Source organism: Desmodus rotundus, chromosome 11 (genome assembly GCF_022682495.2).
Source record: "Desmodus rotundus isolate HL8 chromosome 11, HLdesRot8A.1, whole genome shotgun sequence".
In the NCBI taxonomy this organism is placed as follows: domain Eukaryota; kingdom Metazoa; phylum Chordata; class Mammalia; order Chiroptera; family Phyllostomidae; genus Desmodus; species Desmodus rotundus.
Window position 1 is genome coordinate 19736083 of NC_071397.1, and position 19212 is coordinate 19755294.

The 19212-nt window shown below is 38.2% G+C and overlaps 1 protein-coding gene across 3 annotated transcripts in view; it reads right to left on the reverse strand.

Moving 5' to 3' along the window:
- The window catches only part of HMGCLL1 (3-hydroxy-3-methylglutaryl-CoA lyase like 1), a 173897-nt gene that overhangs the window by 83807 nt on the left and 70878 nt on the right, over window positions 1-19212 (reverse strand). For all 3 annotated transcript variants that reach the window (XM_024557755.4, XM_045193089.3, XM_053913683.2), the window contains exons 6-7: window positions 10955-11018; window positions 7137-7325 (exon numbers count right to left, since the gene is read on the reverse strand). In XM_024557755.4, coding sequence (XP_024413523.1) covers window positions 7137-7325; window positions 10955-11018 — 253 coding nt within the window. The remainder of the gene's footprint in view (window positions 1-7136; window positions 7326-10954; window positions 11019-19212) is intronic.

Genomic DNA, 19212 nt, shown 5'->3' on the forward strand with positions numbered 1-19212 from the left:
TATTTGAACAACAATAAAAAAAAGTTAAAAAAAAAAAAAGAAAGAACACTCAAAAGTGCACAACCCTGCCAACACCTTCATTTTGGACTTCTGGCCTCCAGACTGTGAGACAATAAATATTTTAAGCAAAATAATAATAATAATAATAATAAATAAAAAGTAAAAATAAAATGAAACACTTTATTTTGTTAACTCTACTAACTGGATTCTTTTAAAATTCCCTTCATAATATAAAATTAATAACATTATTTAATCTTAGGATGGATGTGATCTTTAAAGAAAATTACTAGCAAACCAAACCCAGCAATACATTAAAAAGGTTATAGCACCAGTGGAGTGGCTCAGTTGGTTGGTGCATTGCCCCATACACCAAAAGGTTTCGGGTTTGTTTTCTGGTGAGGGCATATACCTAGGTTGCAAGTTCAATCCCTGGTTGGGGTGTGTAGGGGAGGCAGCCTATTGATGTTTCTTTCTCACACTGATGTTTCTTTTTCTCTCTCTCTCACCCTTTAGCTCTTGCCCCTCTCCTGTCTCTCTAAAATCAGTTAAAAATACCCTTGAGTGAGTATTTTAAAAAAAATGATCATACACCATGATCAAGTGGTGATCAAACGGTGTTTTTCCTGGGATGCAGGTTTGATACAATATCTGCAAGTCAAAGTGATATACCACATAACCAAAATGAAGGATAAAAATCATATGTTCCTATCAACAGGGGCAGAGGCTTTGGACAAAATCCAGCATCCATTTATCATAAGAACTCCCAGGAAAGTGGTAACAGAGAGAACATATCTCAACCTAATAAAGGTCATTAATGACAAAACCATAGCTAATACCATACTCAGTGGGGAAAACTAAAAGCATTTTCCTTAATATCAGGAACAAGACAGATGTGAATTTTATCCAACACAGCACTGGAAGACCAGCCATGGAAATCAGACAAGAAGAAGAAATAAAAGGCATCCATAATATAAAGAAAGAAGTAAAACTGTCATTGTTTGCAGATGACATGATACTGTATGTCAACCATCCACCATAAAACTACTAGAACTGATAAATAAATTCAGTAAAGCAGTAGGATACAAAATAAATATCCAGAAATCAGCTGCATTCTTATACACAAATAATGAACTATCAGAAAGGGAACTAAGAAAACAATCCCATTAACAATTGCATCAAGAAAATACCTAGGGATATATTTAACCAAGGATGTAAAATACCTGTATTCAGAAAATTATAAACTACTGAGGAAAGAAATTAAGAAAGATGCAAAGAAATAGAAGCATATACCATGTTCATGGATAGGAAGAATTAACATCATTAAAACGTCTGTACTACCAAAAGCAATCCATAAATTCAAGACAATTCCTGTCAAAACACCAAGGATGTATTTCATATAATTATAACAAATAACTCAAAAATTTATATAGAACCAGAAAAGACTCCAAATATTCACAGTAGTTTTGAGAAAGATGACCAAAGTTGGAAGAATCACACTATCTTTATCAAACAAAACTGCAAGGCCATAGTAATTAAAGTAGCCTGGTACTGGCATAAAAACAGACACATAGATCAATGGAACAGAATAGATAGTTCAAAAATAAACCCCTGTCTATATGGTCAATTAATATTTGACAAAGGAGGCAAGAACATACAACAGGGTAAAGACAGCCTATTCAATAAATGGTGTTAGGAAAAGTGGGCCTTCTTACACTACACACAAGAATAAACTCAAAATGGATTAAAGACTTAAATGTAAGATTCAAAACCATAAAACTTCTAGAAGAAAACATAGGCAATAAAATCTCGGACATTTCTCTTAACAGTGGTTTTTTTTTTTCCGATACGTTTCCTCAAACATAGAAAACAAAAGAAAAATAAATAAATTGCACTACATCAAACTAGAAAGTTTTTAAAAGAAACCATCAAAAAATTAAAAGACAGCCCACTGAATGGAAGAATATATTTGTCAATATAACATCAGATAAGGTGTTAACATCCAAAATTTATGAAGAACTCAGGCAACTCAACACCAAAAAACAAATAATCCAATTAAAAATGGGCAAAGGACCTGAACAGACACCTCTTTAAAGAGGACATACAGACATATGAAAAGATTCTCAACCTCACTAAATATCAAAGAAATGTACATTAAAACCACAATGAGATATCACCTCACACCTGTCAAAAAGGTTATCTTCAATAAATCAACAAACAACAGTTACAGATGGAGAATGTGGAGAAAAAGGAACCCTCATGCACTGTTGGTGGGAATGCAGACTGGTACAGCCAATGTGGAAAGCAGTATGGAGCTCCCTCAAAAATTAAAAATGGAACTGCCTTATCACATAGTGATTCCACTTTTGGGAATTTATCTGAAGAAACCCAAAACCCTAATTTGAAAGAATATATGCATTCCTATGTTCATTGCAACATCTTTTAAAATAGCCAATATTTGGAAGCAGTCCAGGGGTCCATCAATAGATGAGTTGATAAAAAAGCTATGGTACATTTACACAATGGAATACTACTCAGTCATTAAAAAAGAAGAAAATTTTACCCTTTGCCATAGATGGATGGATCTGGAGAGCATTATGCTAAGTGAAATAAACCATTCAGAGAAAGACAAATACCATACGATTTCACTCATATGTGGAATCTAATGAACAAAATGAACTAAAAAGCAAAATAGAAACAGACTCATAGAGAGCAGTCTGATGGCTACTGGGTAGGGAGAGGGTTTGGGGGCTGGGTGGTGGGGGTGAAAGGTTTGAACAAAAAGGAAAAAAAAAGAGAAAAAACTCATGGACATGGACAACAGCATGGTGATTGCCGGGAAGAGGGAGGCTGAAGAGTGGTGGAGGAGAGTATGGGGCGGGGGGGATCAATGGTGATATAGGGAGACCTGACTTGGGGTGGTGAGCACACACTACAGTATACAGATGATGTGTTGTGGATTTATGCACCTGAAACCCATATAATTTTGTTAACCAGTGTCACCCCAATGAATTCAATACAAAAGAAAACAACAAAAAATAATAAAAATTAAAAAACAAGTGACCGTAGGCCAAACAAGGTCAACTAAGTACCACCAGGTTTAAAGAATTGTTCAAATAAAACAAATGTTCTTATGATTGTTATTATCAGTAGTGTTGTTTGTAATGACTGTAATAATAGTACTAACCAAATACACTATCACCAAGGCAGTTGTTCCAGAAATTCTGCATCTCATTTCCATTTCTGAATCGTGTGCTTTCTGCATACACGGAACTGAGAAACAGACTCATCAGGCTTGTGACTGGAATTTTTAAAAATTCTCCTTGAGGATGGCGAAAACAAATTACATGAAAAAATATGTACTGTCTGGTAGCATTTAAACATGGTTTAGTAAAAGTTAATACAGAATGTTTTAATGTAAAAATTAGGTAAATAGTTTTGTTTTTCCAAAAGAGAATAATAAACATATGGAAAACATATGAGGAAAGGCACATTAAGCTAAAAAGTCTATTAAGTTTAAGAGAAAAAAGGCACATAATACTTTTTCAGGAGAAAGTTAAATATTTCCTGTTCTGCTTTGTCTCTGTGCTACCTGTTAATGTGGTATTGTTATTTGTGGTATTGGATCTTATTTGTTTTATTCTGTTTTTATCCAATTAGGAAGACTCAAATCATTTGAGTGGAGAAAAATCGCAACTGTGCAATTGTTTGCTACTAAATAGATTAAACAGTTTTTTTCACTGGTACTTCACTCAGGTACTTGGGAGTATATGTAGGGGTGAAGCTCAATTTTTACATAAGAGACAAGTACATTGGGCTATATGGGTTTCTTCTATTACTAAAATGTTGTACATTTTCTCACCTCATTTTCTTGTTCTTTTGATTTTGAGTGGTTATAAATATTCCACACTTAAATCTATAGTCTCAACATTATTTCTCTATATTAAGTACCTCTGATAATTATGAATTCTTGACTTCCATATAACCATCTACATGCAGCCCTATGTCATATGTATGTATCATTAAAAATACAATAACTTAGAAACCCAAGAAATACTTCTCCAGGACCCTCTTCCACACAATTAGTATGTGCTTTCCAGACTGAGGGGGATGTTCTATTTATAACTCTCTTTTGTTTCCTACCATGTGGCCAAGTTTCCACTTATTACATGTCTGCTTGCCTTAATATTAACATCCAGCGTGGAGCCCTGTAAACTGCTTCTCAGCCCCTAAACTAAAGCAAACGACATCCACTCCACATCTTACACCAGTTTTACTAGAAGCCACTTCAAAGATTCCATTTTAAAAAGCGAAGTATGGCCACCGCTTCCTGAAGCCAAGGTTAGCCCTGTTCATAATGAAGTGAAACCTTTTCTGATTTCCCTTCTATTTCAACACTGACAGTTTTTTCCAAGCCATTTTTTCCTCCTCCACTAAAAGTAAACCCGGCTATTTTGCTGTTGCTGTTTATGGGAGGGTTGGGAGGTGAGAAAAGTACCCTGCTGTACTCGTACTCGGTGTTGCCTGGGACCAGCACGCATGTGTGTGCAGTGGCATTCGAGGGCCACATTTGGCTCTCTTTGTCAGCATAAAGATTGTTTTAGCTAGACACAGTTTCAAAGACATCAGCAGTTGTATATTTCTTTCTTATGTTGTCACTGGTTTATCAAACTATGTGAAGGTGGATGGCAGAAAAGGCAAAAAAAAAAAAAATCCTCTACAACTCTAAGTTTTAGCTTCCTGCTCAGATCTCTATGTTTTGACCATTTCCTCAATCGTTCATTTACACTGGGCTCTCTGGCCTAAGGTCATGTTGCTTCTTGCACAAGGCACTGTCCTCCACTTCACTACTGACACTGTGAGCCTCACGGAAGCTCTGGGGTGACGTAACAGCACACTGGCCTTTCCCCCGCCCTCCATGTATTCAGAGAGCTTGCACACATAGCAAAGGAACAGAAAATAGTTACAGATGCTTACAGTCACACTCCCTACTAATTACCACAGGAGCGGCTGAGAAGTAGAACACCCATGCCTACATACACACACACACAGACCACAGTTGGGCTTAAACGGAAGAAGAGTTACTTCTGAGAAGGTTTTTCATACCTAAAAGTACTACTTAATGCCCTGCCTTTACAAAGTAATTTATGTTCTTGGGTCTTTCAAATTCTGTAGGCAACGGGAATCTGAACCCTAAACCCACCTGAAGGTGGACAAAAGGTTATGACGGACAAAGAGAGACTGTGTTTCTCCTCCAACTCAGAGCCAGGCCATAAGTATGAATGCACTTGCCTTCTCCCTTTGCAAGATGCAGTTATTGCTGGCTCACCCTTTGACCGAGGGTGTGGCGCCTTGGGGGATCTCAGCCTTATACCGGTTCTCACCCGTGTTCCCCATCTAGCTTGGGTCCCAGGTTGTTCTGTGCTCCCTTGTCCAGCTGTTCCAAGATGGGCAAATGCTCTAGGATTTCACTTTTCATCTCTCTGTAAGTAAAGACTATACAATTCAACTAATTCAGCAAATGTTATTAAAGCTTAGTTTCCCCTGTGAATCTACTGTCTTCTTTTAGGTCCTAGGACAAGATCCTCCCCTTTCTCAAGGCCTTTTGCCCAAATGGTGTTTCATCTGCTTGAAGTATTGTTTTCATAGGCTGGTGCACATGTGTGCAGACACGCACACACCCCTTACTGGGGTTAGTTCCTTCTCGTTCTTTAGATCTGATTTCAAACATCACCCCATCACATGGGCCTTCCCGAACTGTTCACATCATAATGTGGTTTCAGCAGTACTTTGCACTTGGGCATTTTCAAGAGGCAGAGTGTCCAGAATCAGAAGTTCGGGTTCCCAGACTTGGTGCTGTAGACCTATTTCCGAAAGAACTGAACCATCATTCCCTGTACAATAATACAGAAATAAAACAATTGTGCAATGTATTGCCATATAGACGATATATCCAGAGAACTGACAGAGGGAGAGAGAATAGAGAGGAAGGGGGAGAGACAGAGAGAGCCGGGACACACTGAAACACGCCTCTTCAGGAACTGAGGAACTTGCTGGGTAGGAACACTTAGTAAGTTATCGTTGCAGCTGAAGACAAAATTCTGAAGTGATGCCTAGTTCTCTGTTGTTTTAGAAACTGAAATACCTAGGGAAGGAAAATCATAAAAGTTCCCATGTCCAAAAGTCCATGGGATATGATTTTCTCTGCTAATTTAATACAATGTTCCTTTGCCTGCTTCCAGCAGATAAATAAGGATTTGTGCACATATGTTACAAAATCAAAATAAGCCCTTATGGGGTTTGATCTTCACATTGTTTTTAACTCCTGCCAAGCAACTGTACACTTCAGGACTGTGGCATTAAGCTTTACATACTGACTTTCAGCTTCGACAAAATGCTTTCACAGAGTCTTATCTTTAGTCATCAAAATCTTCTGTTGTAAGAACATCAAATGAATCTATTTTTAGCTGAGTTTAAGAGACTAATTTTCAAACAATACCCTTAAAATGCTATTTATATCTATTCTTTTAAATATATTCAAAATAACTGAGTTGTCATTAGAATTAATAAACACTTTTTAGGCCTCTACCTTTCTAGATCTCTTCATTTTGATCATCTAACAGAATACACGTGATTAAAACGAGGGGTCTTTCAAAACTATGCTCGACAACATCAGAAAAACATCTTAAACAAAATATTCTGTATTTCGGCACCACCTCTCCCCATCACAGAGCACCAAATGACCAAAAAGAACACCAGTTACATGATAACCACAGTACACCCTACTATCTGTGTGCTTTGCACCCCCAAAAACGCTGTGATATTTCAACTTATGACATTTTATGGCCGAAAGCACATGCGAGCTGAAAAAAGGATTTTTTTCAGCTTTAAGACGATTAATATCTGAAGAGGAACAAATTCAGGAATTTTATCAAATCCAATTAGCAGTAATAAGAGACATCATTACCCTCAAAAATCATGCGTGATTGACAAACACCTCCTGAGTGCCTGCCATGTAGCAGGCATTGTTGAAACAGGGCATCCACAGAAGTTTTAAAGTGTCACTTCACTGCAGCGCTTCCTGTGTGTATATAATAAATAGACACACACCTTACGTACGTACGGATAACACGGAATACCTGGAGGGCCGTGAGGATGTTGGCCAAGGCCTGTCCGTAGGTGTCATGACAGTGAACGGCAAGAACACTGGGTGGGATTTCCTTCATGACGCTTTCCAGCATTTTCTTCATGCTTCCTGGAGTTCCCACTCCGATTGTGTCTCCCAGGGAGATCTCATAACAGCCCATGCCGTACAGTCTCTTCGATACCTGCGGGACAGGGAAAGAACAATGGAAATGAACAGACTCATACCCTGCTGTTTCTCAGCAACAGCATCCACAGGTAAAAATCACAACTAAGATCAAGACAAATCCATGGGAAACATTTTAGTTTGCTGGCCCAGTTACAAGCTCATTAAATCCTGAGTATTATACAAAGCCCTGAATGTCATTACTGTAAGTATCTTTTCTTAATATTCAAGCTTGCTTACAATCATATCCATCTATTGATTTACATGTTTAATTACAAATTATAAACTACAGTTTTAACTACGGCAGACTTACTTTTCTCAGCTCTTTAATCAAACAGAAGCATTCCAAATTTACTTTGGGAGTAATATTTCTCAACATATTAGAGGTCAAAAATGATCAATACCAGCTTCATCACTCAGTAGCTTTATAATTATAAATACTAGCTTTATAATACTTACTAGAGTAACTAAGGATTTCTGGCTTAATTTTGCTGGCTCATATATGGATGATCTTGCGTTTTTTTACTCAAGTGCTAAGAAGTGATATTACAAAGAGATATATTGCAAAGTCCCTTCAAGCTGACTAGCTGAGGCTACTTGGAAGAGCAATGAGAATTTGCACCAAGGCAGCATGGTATACTGACAAAGACATGGGTTCTGGAGTCCGACAGGCCTGGATTTAATCTCAGCTGTCACCCATGTTAGTCATGTGATACTGAGCAGAAAATGAAAGAAAATGAACCTCTTTAAATTTCAATCCCTAGTCTCTTAAAAAATGACAACAAAACACCCTTATTTAGCATGTTTTCTAATCCTTATTTTTTTAAGTTACAATAATAGCAATGATGTCAATAATGACATATTTGGCAATAAAAATGAGAATATATTATAAATCACTTTGTACAAAATCTGGCACAGGGTCACTCATTAACTCATTTGTTATGAATTTCTTCAGTGCCATTTCAGGTCAGGCACTGTGCTAGGTGCTGGTATACGGTGGGCAGACAAGTATTGAGATGTTTCAGACTATTAGAGAGCCTGGAGTCGAACGAGGACACACCTTAATCAATTCCATTCAGGAATGTGTAAGTACAGCTAAAATAAGAATTTTTAGACAAAGAAACAACGAAACAGGATTCCAAGAACATGTGGCATAGGAAATCGCCCTAGATCTGTCAACCAGCAAGGGCCCAAATGACAACTTAAGATAAACTAAGCATTAACTTGTTGAAGAGGATGAGAAAAAAGTGTATGAGAAGAATATTCCAGGTAGAATATCAAATGTAGAGGTGAGTAGGTTCTAGGCAGCTGAAATAAAAAATGCAAAGAGCATTCCAAACAGGAAAAAACTCAAATGCAAAGGGCAGTGAGACGAAAAGCAAAAACCAAGGGGGAATGAAGCTACATAAACCTGAGAGTTAAGCATGGGGAAGACCATACAGAGCCTTGAAAAAAGTTTAGAATTTTGGCTGATGATTCTATTAGAAAAGCAGTAGAAAGGCATGACAGAATTGGGGGTAGTGGTGATAAAATCAGATTTGTTTTTCAGAAAGGCAATCTCAATAATAATATCAAAAACAGAATGTAGGGTATTCAGAAGGTAGACCTTGTCCAGGTAAAAGACTATTACTGAATGGAAACTTGGATACAAAAATCATACTGCTCATCCTCTTCTACTGCCTGTTAAATGCTAAAATTTCTTACTGGCCAGAGGGAGAGAAAATGAGGCTTCAAAGGAAAATCATAAGTGTGGTATCAAGGGAATACAAGGAATACAAAAGTGTTGCAGAAAGGACGGAATGATCAGTCACTAGTCCCAAATTCTGCTGAGAAGAACTCAAGATGAGGACAAAACGTAATCTTGTATTTCTTGGAGCCAAGTGCAAAGCAGTGATCTTATAAATAGGGATTTCAACGGAGTGATGGTCTAGAAGTCACCTCGGGGTATGATAAAGAGTTGGTGGCACAGGAGGAAATGACCGCCACTACTATAGGCAGTCCTTTGAAGAAGTTTAGATGTAGAAGGAGGGAGATAGTCAATAATTAGATGAGGATGCTCAATTAAGAAAGTTTTCAATCCTGGCTGGTGTGGCTCAGTGGGCTGAGTGCCAGCTTGTGAATGAAAAGGTCGTCAGTTTGATTCCTGGTCATGGCACATGCCTGGGTTGCTGGCCAGGTAGGTCCCCAGCTGGGGGTGTGACAGGCAGTGATCAATGTTTCTCTCCCTTTCATTCTCCCTTCCTTCCCCTCTAAGAAATAAATAAAATCTTTTTTTAAAAAAGAAAGTTTTCATATGAAAGAGGCTGAACAGGTTCAACTGTCCACATAAGGATCTAAGCAGTTGAATATACAGGGGAATAAGTACAGGGAAGCACTGGGGCCTTGAAAGACTAGAGAGTGAACACAATTTGCATTAGTCATTTCAGAAAGTAAGAGAGTGAGTTGGCTACAAATACATTAGAATAGCTCCGAAGGCCCATTAAAGGCTGCTGGTGATGAATTCCTAACGTTTCTGATCTTCCTGTTACATAATTCTTTTCAGCAACTGCCCAGCACTGTGGTGCAGGAGTGGAGAGCCTGAGAGCCCGAGAGCCCGTGTGGCCTATGCAGAGATGGCATGAGGCCGAGGCGGAAGAGCAAGGGGTTTGGTGTATAGGCAGAGCTGGATCCAGGTTTTGTGGAGTCTGAATTTAGACAATTATGGAAGTGTTCTTTAAGGAAAAAAAAATACGTAATTGTGAATACAAACTAGTAACAGAGTCTTGGAAAGACCCCATGCAACTGAAGGACTACAAGATGTAAGCTTCCTTATTTTACAGTATATCTGCCTCTGTGTTGCAAAGGTCTTGCTTAAATAATGGACCATGGCCTGTCCCTCATTTAAAAAATCTGCCGCAAATTTCAAAAGTTCAAATGAATGCAGAAAAACAGGATTGGCTTTAGTCAAACTGGAAGTGTATTCAGCCTAAGTTTTGATTTCTAACAATGTGCTTCAGTACCACATTAGTAATTTATGAACATTAACACCCTACCATCAGGTGCACATTAATATACTTCCAAATGAGCTTATGAGATAGTTTAATATAATTTAAAAGAATGAGCATTTTGCATCCATTGGTATCAGTTAATAAACAGGAACAGTAAGTAAAAAATGAACTTCAATAATGGTCCTTAATGACTAATCTACTTCTATAAACTTGTTCTGTAATAGCAACTTGTATCCAGCAGTAAGAACTACAGAATCCCAAAGGAACAAAACGCTGAAGCAGTGTATATTCTCTGATACCTGTGCCAAAATTATGCAGGAGAAAAACAAAGGGATGCTCCCTGAGCAGCCAAGGCAAAGGTAAAGAGATTGTGCACAAACTGCCAGGATGATAGAAAGGTCACTCACGTAAAAACAAAGCCGGTATTGTGATTCCCTTCAGCCTTGAGCACCCAAAAGATAAAACTCAAAAGTTATTTAACTTTGAACAGCTACAGGCAATAAATAGGTCTCTAGTGTTACAGTGAAACTATTAGTTAAGCAATCACAGGTCTCCCACTCCACGGTTTCCTTTGGTCTTTGTTATGCAGATGCCCTAAACAGTAAGGAAAACAGACCGGTACTGTACATCCTTTTCCAGGGAACCAGAAGGCATATCTTACTTCTGTCACTTTTTGTGGTGTGATGCTTCCTTCATATGGACAGCCCAGGACACAAGACACATACCTACATTTAAAATAGAGAACCATGTAAGTGTGATGGATAAGTCACTTCCTAATTTCCATTTTATAAAAATGAGCAAACAGCCAAAAATGCATCAAAAATATTTTACACTATTCCTTCATTAGTATTTTATGCTCGGACCAAACAAAAACAATTTTTGAACATTTTCAATTTAATTCACATTTATGTTTTTAATAAATACAATTTGATATGTGTTATTTGATGGCAGACGGAATAAGATAATAGGGGCTTATCTTGTGGGGATGTTTATATCACAGCAACATGTGAACATTCAAAGCAGAAAATACCAGTGAAATCAATAAGCTTGATTTAAATAAATACATACATTCAACCAACCAGGTTTTTGGAACCATATAGAAAGACATGTAGATGACTAACTGGATTTCTCTCTTCACTCCCATCTGGATGTCTTGGCCTCATTTAGATAGTCATTAATCACCCCAAGACTCCTAGAGTTGGCCACAACCTCAAAGTTCATCTTGTTTCTCTCTCATGAGTATACCTAAATCACCCCAAACAGAAGAGTGTCTAGTCTGCTTTTAAAAGGCTCCAAATAAAGATATTCTATAAGCTTCTTCAACAATTTAATATAAAAAGTCAAGCCTTTCCTGCAAGGACAATGATACATTTCCATCTTAAAGTATTAAGCTTCAGAAAGAGTCTGTTTTAGCTATTTTCAGCTCAACACCAATCCCGTTTTATTAAACTTTTCTCAGAGGCTTTACAACACTTGTATTACAAGAATGCATCATGCATCTGATCGTCAGGAATGAAGCAATACCCATGAGGGAGAGAGGGGCGGCGGGGAAAGAGGCTGGAGATCTGGCTCTTTGGGCCCGAATATGAAAGGCTTTGGAAAGCAAGGCCTGTGAAGGCCATGCCAAGGAGTTTGAGCTTGGAGGTCACTCAAAATGACTGGGAGGCACTCTCCATTACTAGGTAAGGTACTGACTAGGTCAGATTTGTTTTCCAGAGATGCAAGTCCTTGGGAGCTCTGAAAGTGGCTGTCAGAGGAAAGGTGGAGGCAAAAACAGGAGAGAAGACAATTCCGTATTTCCTGGACTCTAACAGGCTGCTGAATTTCACAACAGGTTTAGGAGTAAGAAAATATAATACATATTAAATGATTCAATACATGTCCATTGATCCTAAAGATGTAACCTAATTTCAAAAGTATTAAAATGGGAATAAAGTTGTGTTTTGACATTAAATAAACGGGTCCCTAAGCCAGGAAAGCAGTTATGATAACAGGGAAGGGGAAAGAGGCAAATTCAAATAAAATTTGAAAGTGATGCTAGACAGGAAACCCATCTCTCTGCTTTTCCAATTACTATAAACCACGTTTATTCTTTAAAGCTATACATGTCATCAAAATATAGGGAGAATGTTCTTGTGCCAACATAACATTGGAAAAGGTGGCTAAGGATGAAAAGGAGTAAATATTTTCAATTCAGATATAATGATTATAGATAATACCTTTGGAAATATAAGTACATTGATTCTGAATCCAAAATATCTAGATGTGATTAAATAGAAAATCCAAACCATCCATTTATACGCTGTTCCTTTAAATGTGAAAAACAAAAAATAACAAATGCAAAATAATATGAAACAAACCTTTTCTGCATTTTTATTACCTGGCCACAGCTACCATTTTATGCCATAATCCTAAATCTGAGTACTTTTTTTCTTTTTTTTTGGGGGGGTGGGTTACATTATTTTTATTGTTGACATTATTACAGATGTCCCCATTTTCCCTTCCTTGGTCCACCTCAACCCAGCCCCCCATCACCTCTTTCCTCTGGCCATCATCTCACTCTTATCTGTGTCCATGGGTTATACATATACAGTCTTTGGCTAATCCCTTCACTTCCGTTCATCCAGTCCCTCCCACCCACCTATCCTCTTACAGCTGTCAGTCTGTTCCTTGTTTCTGTGCCTCTGATTCTATTTTGCTTGTTAGTTGACTTTGTTCCTTAGATTCCAGTTATAAGTGACATGATATGGTATTTTTCTTTCATTGCTTGGCTAATTTCACTTAGCCTAATAGTCTCCAGTTCTACCCATGCTGTTGCAAAAGGTAAGAATCCCTTCTTTTTTACTGCTGCATAGCGTTCCACCATGTAAATGTACCACAGTTTTCTGTATCCACTTTTCTACTGATGGACACTTGGGCTGTTTCTAGACCTTGGCTATTGCAAATAATGCTGCTATGAACATAGGGGTACATACATTCTTTTGAATTGGTGTTTCAGGTTTTTCAGGATATATTCCAATAAGTGGAATCACTGGGTCAAAAGGTAGTGCCACTTTTAATTTTTTGAGAAAACTCCATACTATTTTCCACAGTGGCTGTAACAGTCTGTATTTCTACCAACAGGGCCCTAGGGTTCCATTTTCTCTCGTTCCCTCAAGTTTTCCTGCTAGTCCTTTCCGGGCCTAGAGCTGCCTGGTCTCCACACTCCACTCTATTTCATCTAGCTGTGTTCTCCACCCTTGTAGGGTCAGTAGCCCCTTCTTTCACCTCTTCACACATGGGGCTACTGTCTCCAAAGTGAATGTGATGGTTCTCAACTGTGTCATTACTGTACTTTAACACTGAAAACAGAGGTCAGCAAACCAAGGCACACAGGCCAAGTCCTTCTCATCACTCTTTGGCAAATAGATTTTTATTAGAACAAAGCTACGCTCATCTGCTTAGCTATTATCAATGTGTAATTTTGTACTACAACAGCAGAGTTGAGTAGTTGAAACAGAGGCCATCTGAACCACAAAACCTAAAATACTACCCTCTGGCCTTTACCGAAAAATCTTGCCAACCACTTGTAAAAAGTAAGGCATTTTCACGAGTCTGCAAAGGCCACCATCCTGATGAAAATGATACATCGTCTGCTTTGACTAGCGGCTGACATCAGTTCCTCGACTTCTGCTTTTCTCCAATAATCTATTACAGCGGTTCTCAAACCTAGCTGTGCAGAATCACCTGGGGAGCTTCAAAACCAAAACAAAACCCTGATGGTCAGGATATACTCCAAACCAGTTGAATCAGAAAAGGGAATCCAACCATTAATATTTTAAAATAATTTTTAAAGTTCCATTATTCTGTCAAATGGAAAACCACTCAGCTAAGACCAATCACCTGGAGTGCCTGACTGATTTCCTTGGGTGGAGGGAGGGAGCAAACAGGAAAAGGACTCATGGACACGGGTGACAGTGTGGGGATTGCTTGGGGGGAGAAGGTAGAAGCAGAAGTGGTAATGGAAAAATAGAATAAAGATTAAATTAAAAACAAACAAACAAAAAGTAATATTAAATAGACTTGACAGTATCTAATCTCAGGACTCTCCTTACTACTAGGCCACAGCATTTTTAACAATCTTTGATTGACTGGTGGTTAAGTTTATACTTTTTACTGTGAGTGCATTTTATGGTGATTTTAGCTCCTACAGGAGTTCCACAAGTCTTGTATTATTCAAATGTCCCTATGAAGGAAACCTGACTTCCTTGCCCTTGCCCCTGAGGACTTTACCAGTCCCAGGACACATTTGTACCTTAATTTCTCTGTTGGGTTTCTATTCACATGCCATAAATCCACAATCCATAACTATACAAGGCACAGTTTCCAGTGACTGCACCAGCCAGGGGTGTTTTCAGGCTCCAGGAATACTCAGTTACAAATTCACGTTTTAGCAGAGCATCTATCTTTTCCCAAGTAGGCACTAAAGTTCTATTGTAAGTCACTAGGGATAGATACCCTATGTGCTAGTGGCATCAACCTGCGTGCTTATCACATTTTCTCTGACAAAGTCTGGGGACTTTCTTTTCTTTTCTGAGCTTGGCTATATGTTATAAAAGTTGCTTATATTTAGGTATTTGCAATAGGAATAGAAAAAAGGAGTTGCTGCATCAGCTCAGTCCCTCATAGTCTACCTCTCTCTCTCTCTCACCACCACGCAGATAACTCCGGGAACACCTCCAAATTCTCCTTGTGAATTTTACACATTGGTTCCTCGACACATTCAGGTGTCAATATTAAGCTCAATATGTCCAAAATGATGATCTGTTTCCCCTGCATTTGCTATTTTAAAAAATGAGTCATTTCCCGAGTCTGTCCTGCTGAATCACTTGATAGTCACCCTTTGAGAACATATTGAAAGGCTGGCTAATTCTTCCCCTCCAACCTCTATAATATGTGACCTCGGCCACATGCTATAGACCAAGCACGCAGAATAGTCCCTGAGTATCCTCTGCAAGACAGCCACAAAATCTACCTGCTTTCCCTGCCTCTAGTCTCACGCCCCTCATTCTTACTCCAGTATCTATTGCCAAAACTATATTCCTAGAGAACTGATCTCACTTCATAGTTTTCTTTTTTTTCTAAATCCTCACATGAGGATATGTTTTGTTTTGTTTTTTAGAGAGAGGAAGGAGAGCAAAACATCGATGTGAGAGAAACATCGATTGACTTTCTCCTGCACATGTCCTGCCTGGGGATGGAACTCACAACCCATGTACGTGCCCTGACCTGAAACTGAACCCAGAACATTTTGGTGTATGGGATGGCACTCCAACCAACCGAGCCACCCAGGCAGGGTGATATTTTTCCGCTTTGAAAATGTTTTGATGGCTTGCCACTTTCTACTAAATAAACTAGGTATTCCAGTTCAGCAATTTGTGAAACCGCAATCTTTCTACTTCTCTTCCATTATACAGCCTCCAAAAGTCCTATCCCAGTAAAAGTAAATTTCTTCCTGTTACCCAAACATTTCTTCAGATTTCTCCTCACTATGTCTTTGCTCTTTGTAGATTTTCTGCTGTGACTGAAAGGCCATTATTTCTGAGTATGTTCCATGTATTTACCTAGCTTTAATTACTTTATTTTATTAACTCCTCTATGAACTTTCTCCAAAAATTTAATACAATATTATTTTAACTTTAATAGGAGTTATCTGTATATCTCCCTTAATGTACTTACTTGCTTTTTTTGGCAATATAATAATTATTACCAGTCTTCTGGTAACTCTTTGAAATTAGGCTAATTTTTCATTGTCATATTCCACATGGTATCAAAAGACACTACATTATGTGAAACACTCAACAATTCTTGAGTAAATTAATACACCAGTATGGTAGTTAAAATGTCTTTTCACCTTCTGAAAAATTTTTCATAAAACTCATCAATACAAAAACGTACAGCTAGATCCAGGCTACTAATGTTCTAAGTCCTGTAGCTAGAGACAATAGCATATATTTGGAAGTTCGACTTGGTTTAAAACATTGTTTAGGATAATAGAGTAGTAAAGAAATCACCAATCATATTGAATCTTATTGCATTAAAATTAACAAAAAGCAGTGTTACAATCTCTGTGGATTAAAATGTGAGTTATTTCTGCTTGTTGAAACCATTTATCAGTATAGACAGTCCCTGAATTATAATGGTTTGACTTTAGGATGGTGAGAAGACCATGTGCTTTCAGTAGAAGCTGTACTTCCAACATGGAATTCTTACCTTTTCCCAGGTTAGCCATGTGTAGTACAGTGTTCTCTCGTGATGCTGGGCAGAGCCAGTGAGGAGCCTGACGTTCACGGCTCCTGGTCAGTGCCGTGAACATTAGGGTGAACAAGTGGTGCTCTACTGCGTATTCATTGTGTTAGAAGATTTTGCCAGACGGTAGACTAATGCAATTATTCTCAGCATGTTTAAGGTAGGCTAGGCTATGATATTCAGTAGGTCAGAAGTATTCAGTTCATTTTCAACTTCTGATGAGTTTATTGGAACAACCCCGTTCTAAGTTGAGGAGCATCCATATTGTGACAGATCATGATAAATGGCAAAACGGAGGCATCCAAGTCTGTAACAACTTCACCTAGTAGAACTGAATCTATGCAGAAGCACCTACACTTAGGCCTTACCCAAGCCTACTTTCCCATGGTTATGTTCCTCCAATCATCTTGGCAAAAAGAAAGAAAAAGGATCAGTAAAAGCCTTGAATAAATGCCATAAACATTTAGAGTGAAGACGGTCAACCATTGCTGACCAGAAGGAAAAAAATCAACAAGGCCCAGAGTGATGAGACGGCACGTAGTGTCTGAAGGTAATCAAGACATTTAAATGCATGAGCTGCTCTGACGCACCAGGGCAGGGTATGTCAACCTGTCCCATTAGCATTCCCTTTCTAATAAACCCACAGAAATAATTTTTTGAGCAACTATTATTCTCTTATCACTGTGGATGATGTAAAAAATAAAGACCACCCCTTGGTCTCGAGGAGTAATTCTGCTAAGATTCTCCCTTTGCTGTAAAATGCTAACTATGTGAAATGTCAAGACATTCTTTCCTCAAAAGTTCTACGTGATGGCTGTTTAGGCCTGACTGCACAAACACAGCTTTATACGTATTAACGATTTCTGGGTATCTCTTATGGCGGCACGCAGCAGCAATGGAATAATATCTAAGGCTAAAAAAAGCAGAAATCCTCATATACACCCCATGCATGAAAGAAAATAGCTTTAACAGATGTCTGATTTTTAGAGTTTTATGTGCCATATTTTGACTTATGATTTGAATTACTCCGCTAGGCCAACACAAAGGTCTCAGTTTTAACAGCAGAAGTAGTAAAGGAACTTGATCAATAAGCTGTCCATTTATAAGAAGACGGTGCCATAAGTGCAAGTGAATTCCATTGGGGTAGCTCATCCAGTGGAAGGTATTTGATGTATCAGTCATGAGAAACACTGCCTGTCAGTCACTGTGTACTTAAAAAACTGAGCCCAAAACAGGAGGCTCGTTATCGGACCCTACAAGGCTGCTCTTACCTTTGGGGTCAGGATCAGAATCCAAAATGACACTTTGCATTAGCCAGGGGAAGACAGGAAATACAATGCGTGCATCATGGCCTAAATAGTGTGGCTAACAAACAAGTGGGTCGCAAGTTCTTGAATAAATGTGTTGAGTTATAAATTATCTCTCAAAGGGAAAACCAGTTAAATGGATTAAAGGCTTGAATGTAAGACCTAAAATCATAAATTATATAAAAGCAAACATAGGCACTAAGCTCCTGGACATTGGTCTTAGCAATGTTTTTGTGGATTTGACTCCAACGGCAAGGGAAACATAAACAAAAATAAGCAAATGGGACTACATCAAACTAATAAGCTTCTGCACAGCAAAGGAAACCATCAACAAAGTGAAAAGGCAACCAACTGAATGGGAGAAGATGTTTGAAATGATAGTTCCAGTAAGAGGTTAATATCCCAAATATATAAAGAACTCATGCAACTCAACAACAACAGCAAAAACACAAGCAAGCAAACAACCTGATTAAAACGTGGGCAGAGGATCTGAACAGACATTTCTCCGAGGAAGACATGCAGTTGGACAACAGGTACATAAAAAGTTCTTCAACGTTTCTAAGTATTAGGGTAACGCAAATCAAAACCACAATGAAATATCACCTCACACCTTTTAGAATGGTCATTATCAGAAGAAATGCTAAGTGTTGGTGAGGATGTGAAGGAAAGGAAACCCTCATGCACTGTTGGTGGGAATGTAAATTGGTGCAGACACTATGGAAAATAGTGTCCTCAAAAAACTACAAATAGAACTACCATATGATCCAGCTATTCCATTTCCAAGTATTTATCTGAAGAATCTGAAGACACTAATTTGAAAGGATATACATACCCTGTGTTCACTGTAGCATTATTTACACTAGCTAAGATATGCAAGCAACCAACGAATGTATAAAGAATATGTGGTACGTATACAGGGGTGGGCAAAAATAGGTTTATAGTTGTGAGTATGCAAAACACAAAATTTATCCTTGTATTATTATTTATTAATTATTGTATTATTTATTTGTATTACAATTGTAAATCTACTTTTACCTACCTCTGTGTGTGTGCGTGAAGCAGTGTACACACGCACACAGTGGAATACTACTGGGCTGTAAGAAGATGAAACATTGCCATTTGCAGCAACACGGATGGACCTTAAGGGTACTACATACTGAGTTAAGTAAGTCGGAATTAAAAGAACAAAAACAATATGACTTTGCTCATGTGTGCAATTAAAAAAAAAAGGACAAGAAAGAAACCAGGGAACTAAAGAAACAAAACAAAACCAAACTCATAGATAGGGACAATGGGTTGGTGGTTACCAGAAAGGAACGGGGTC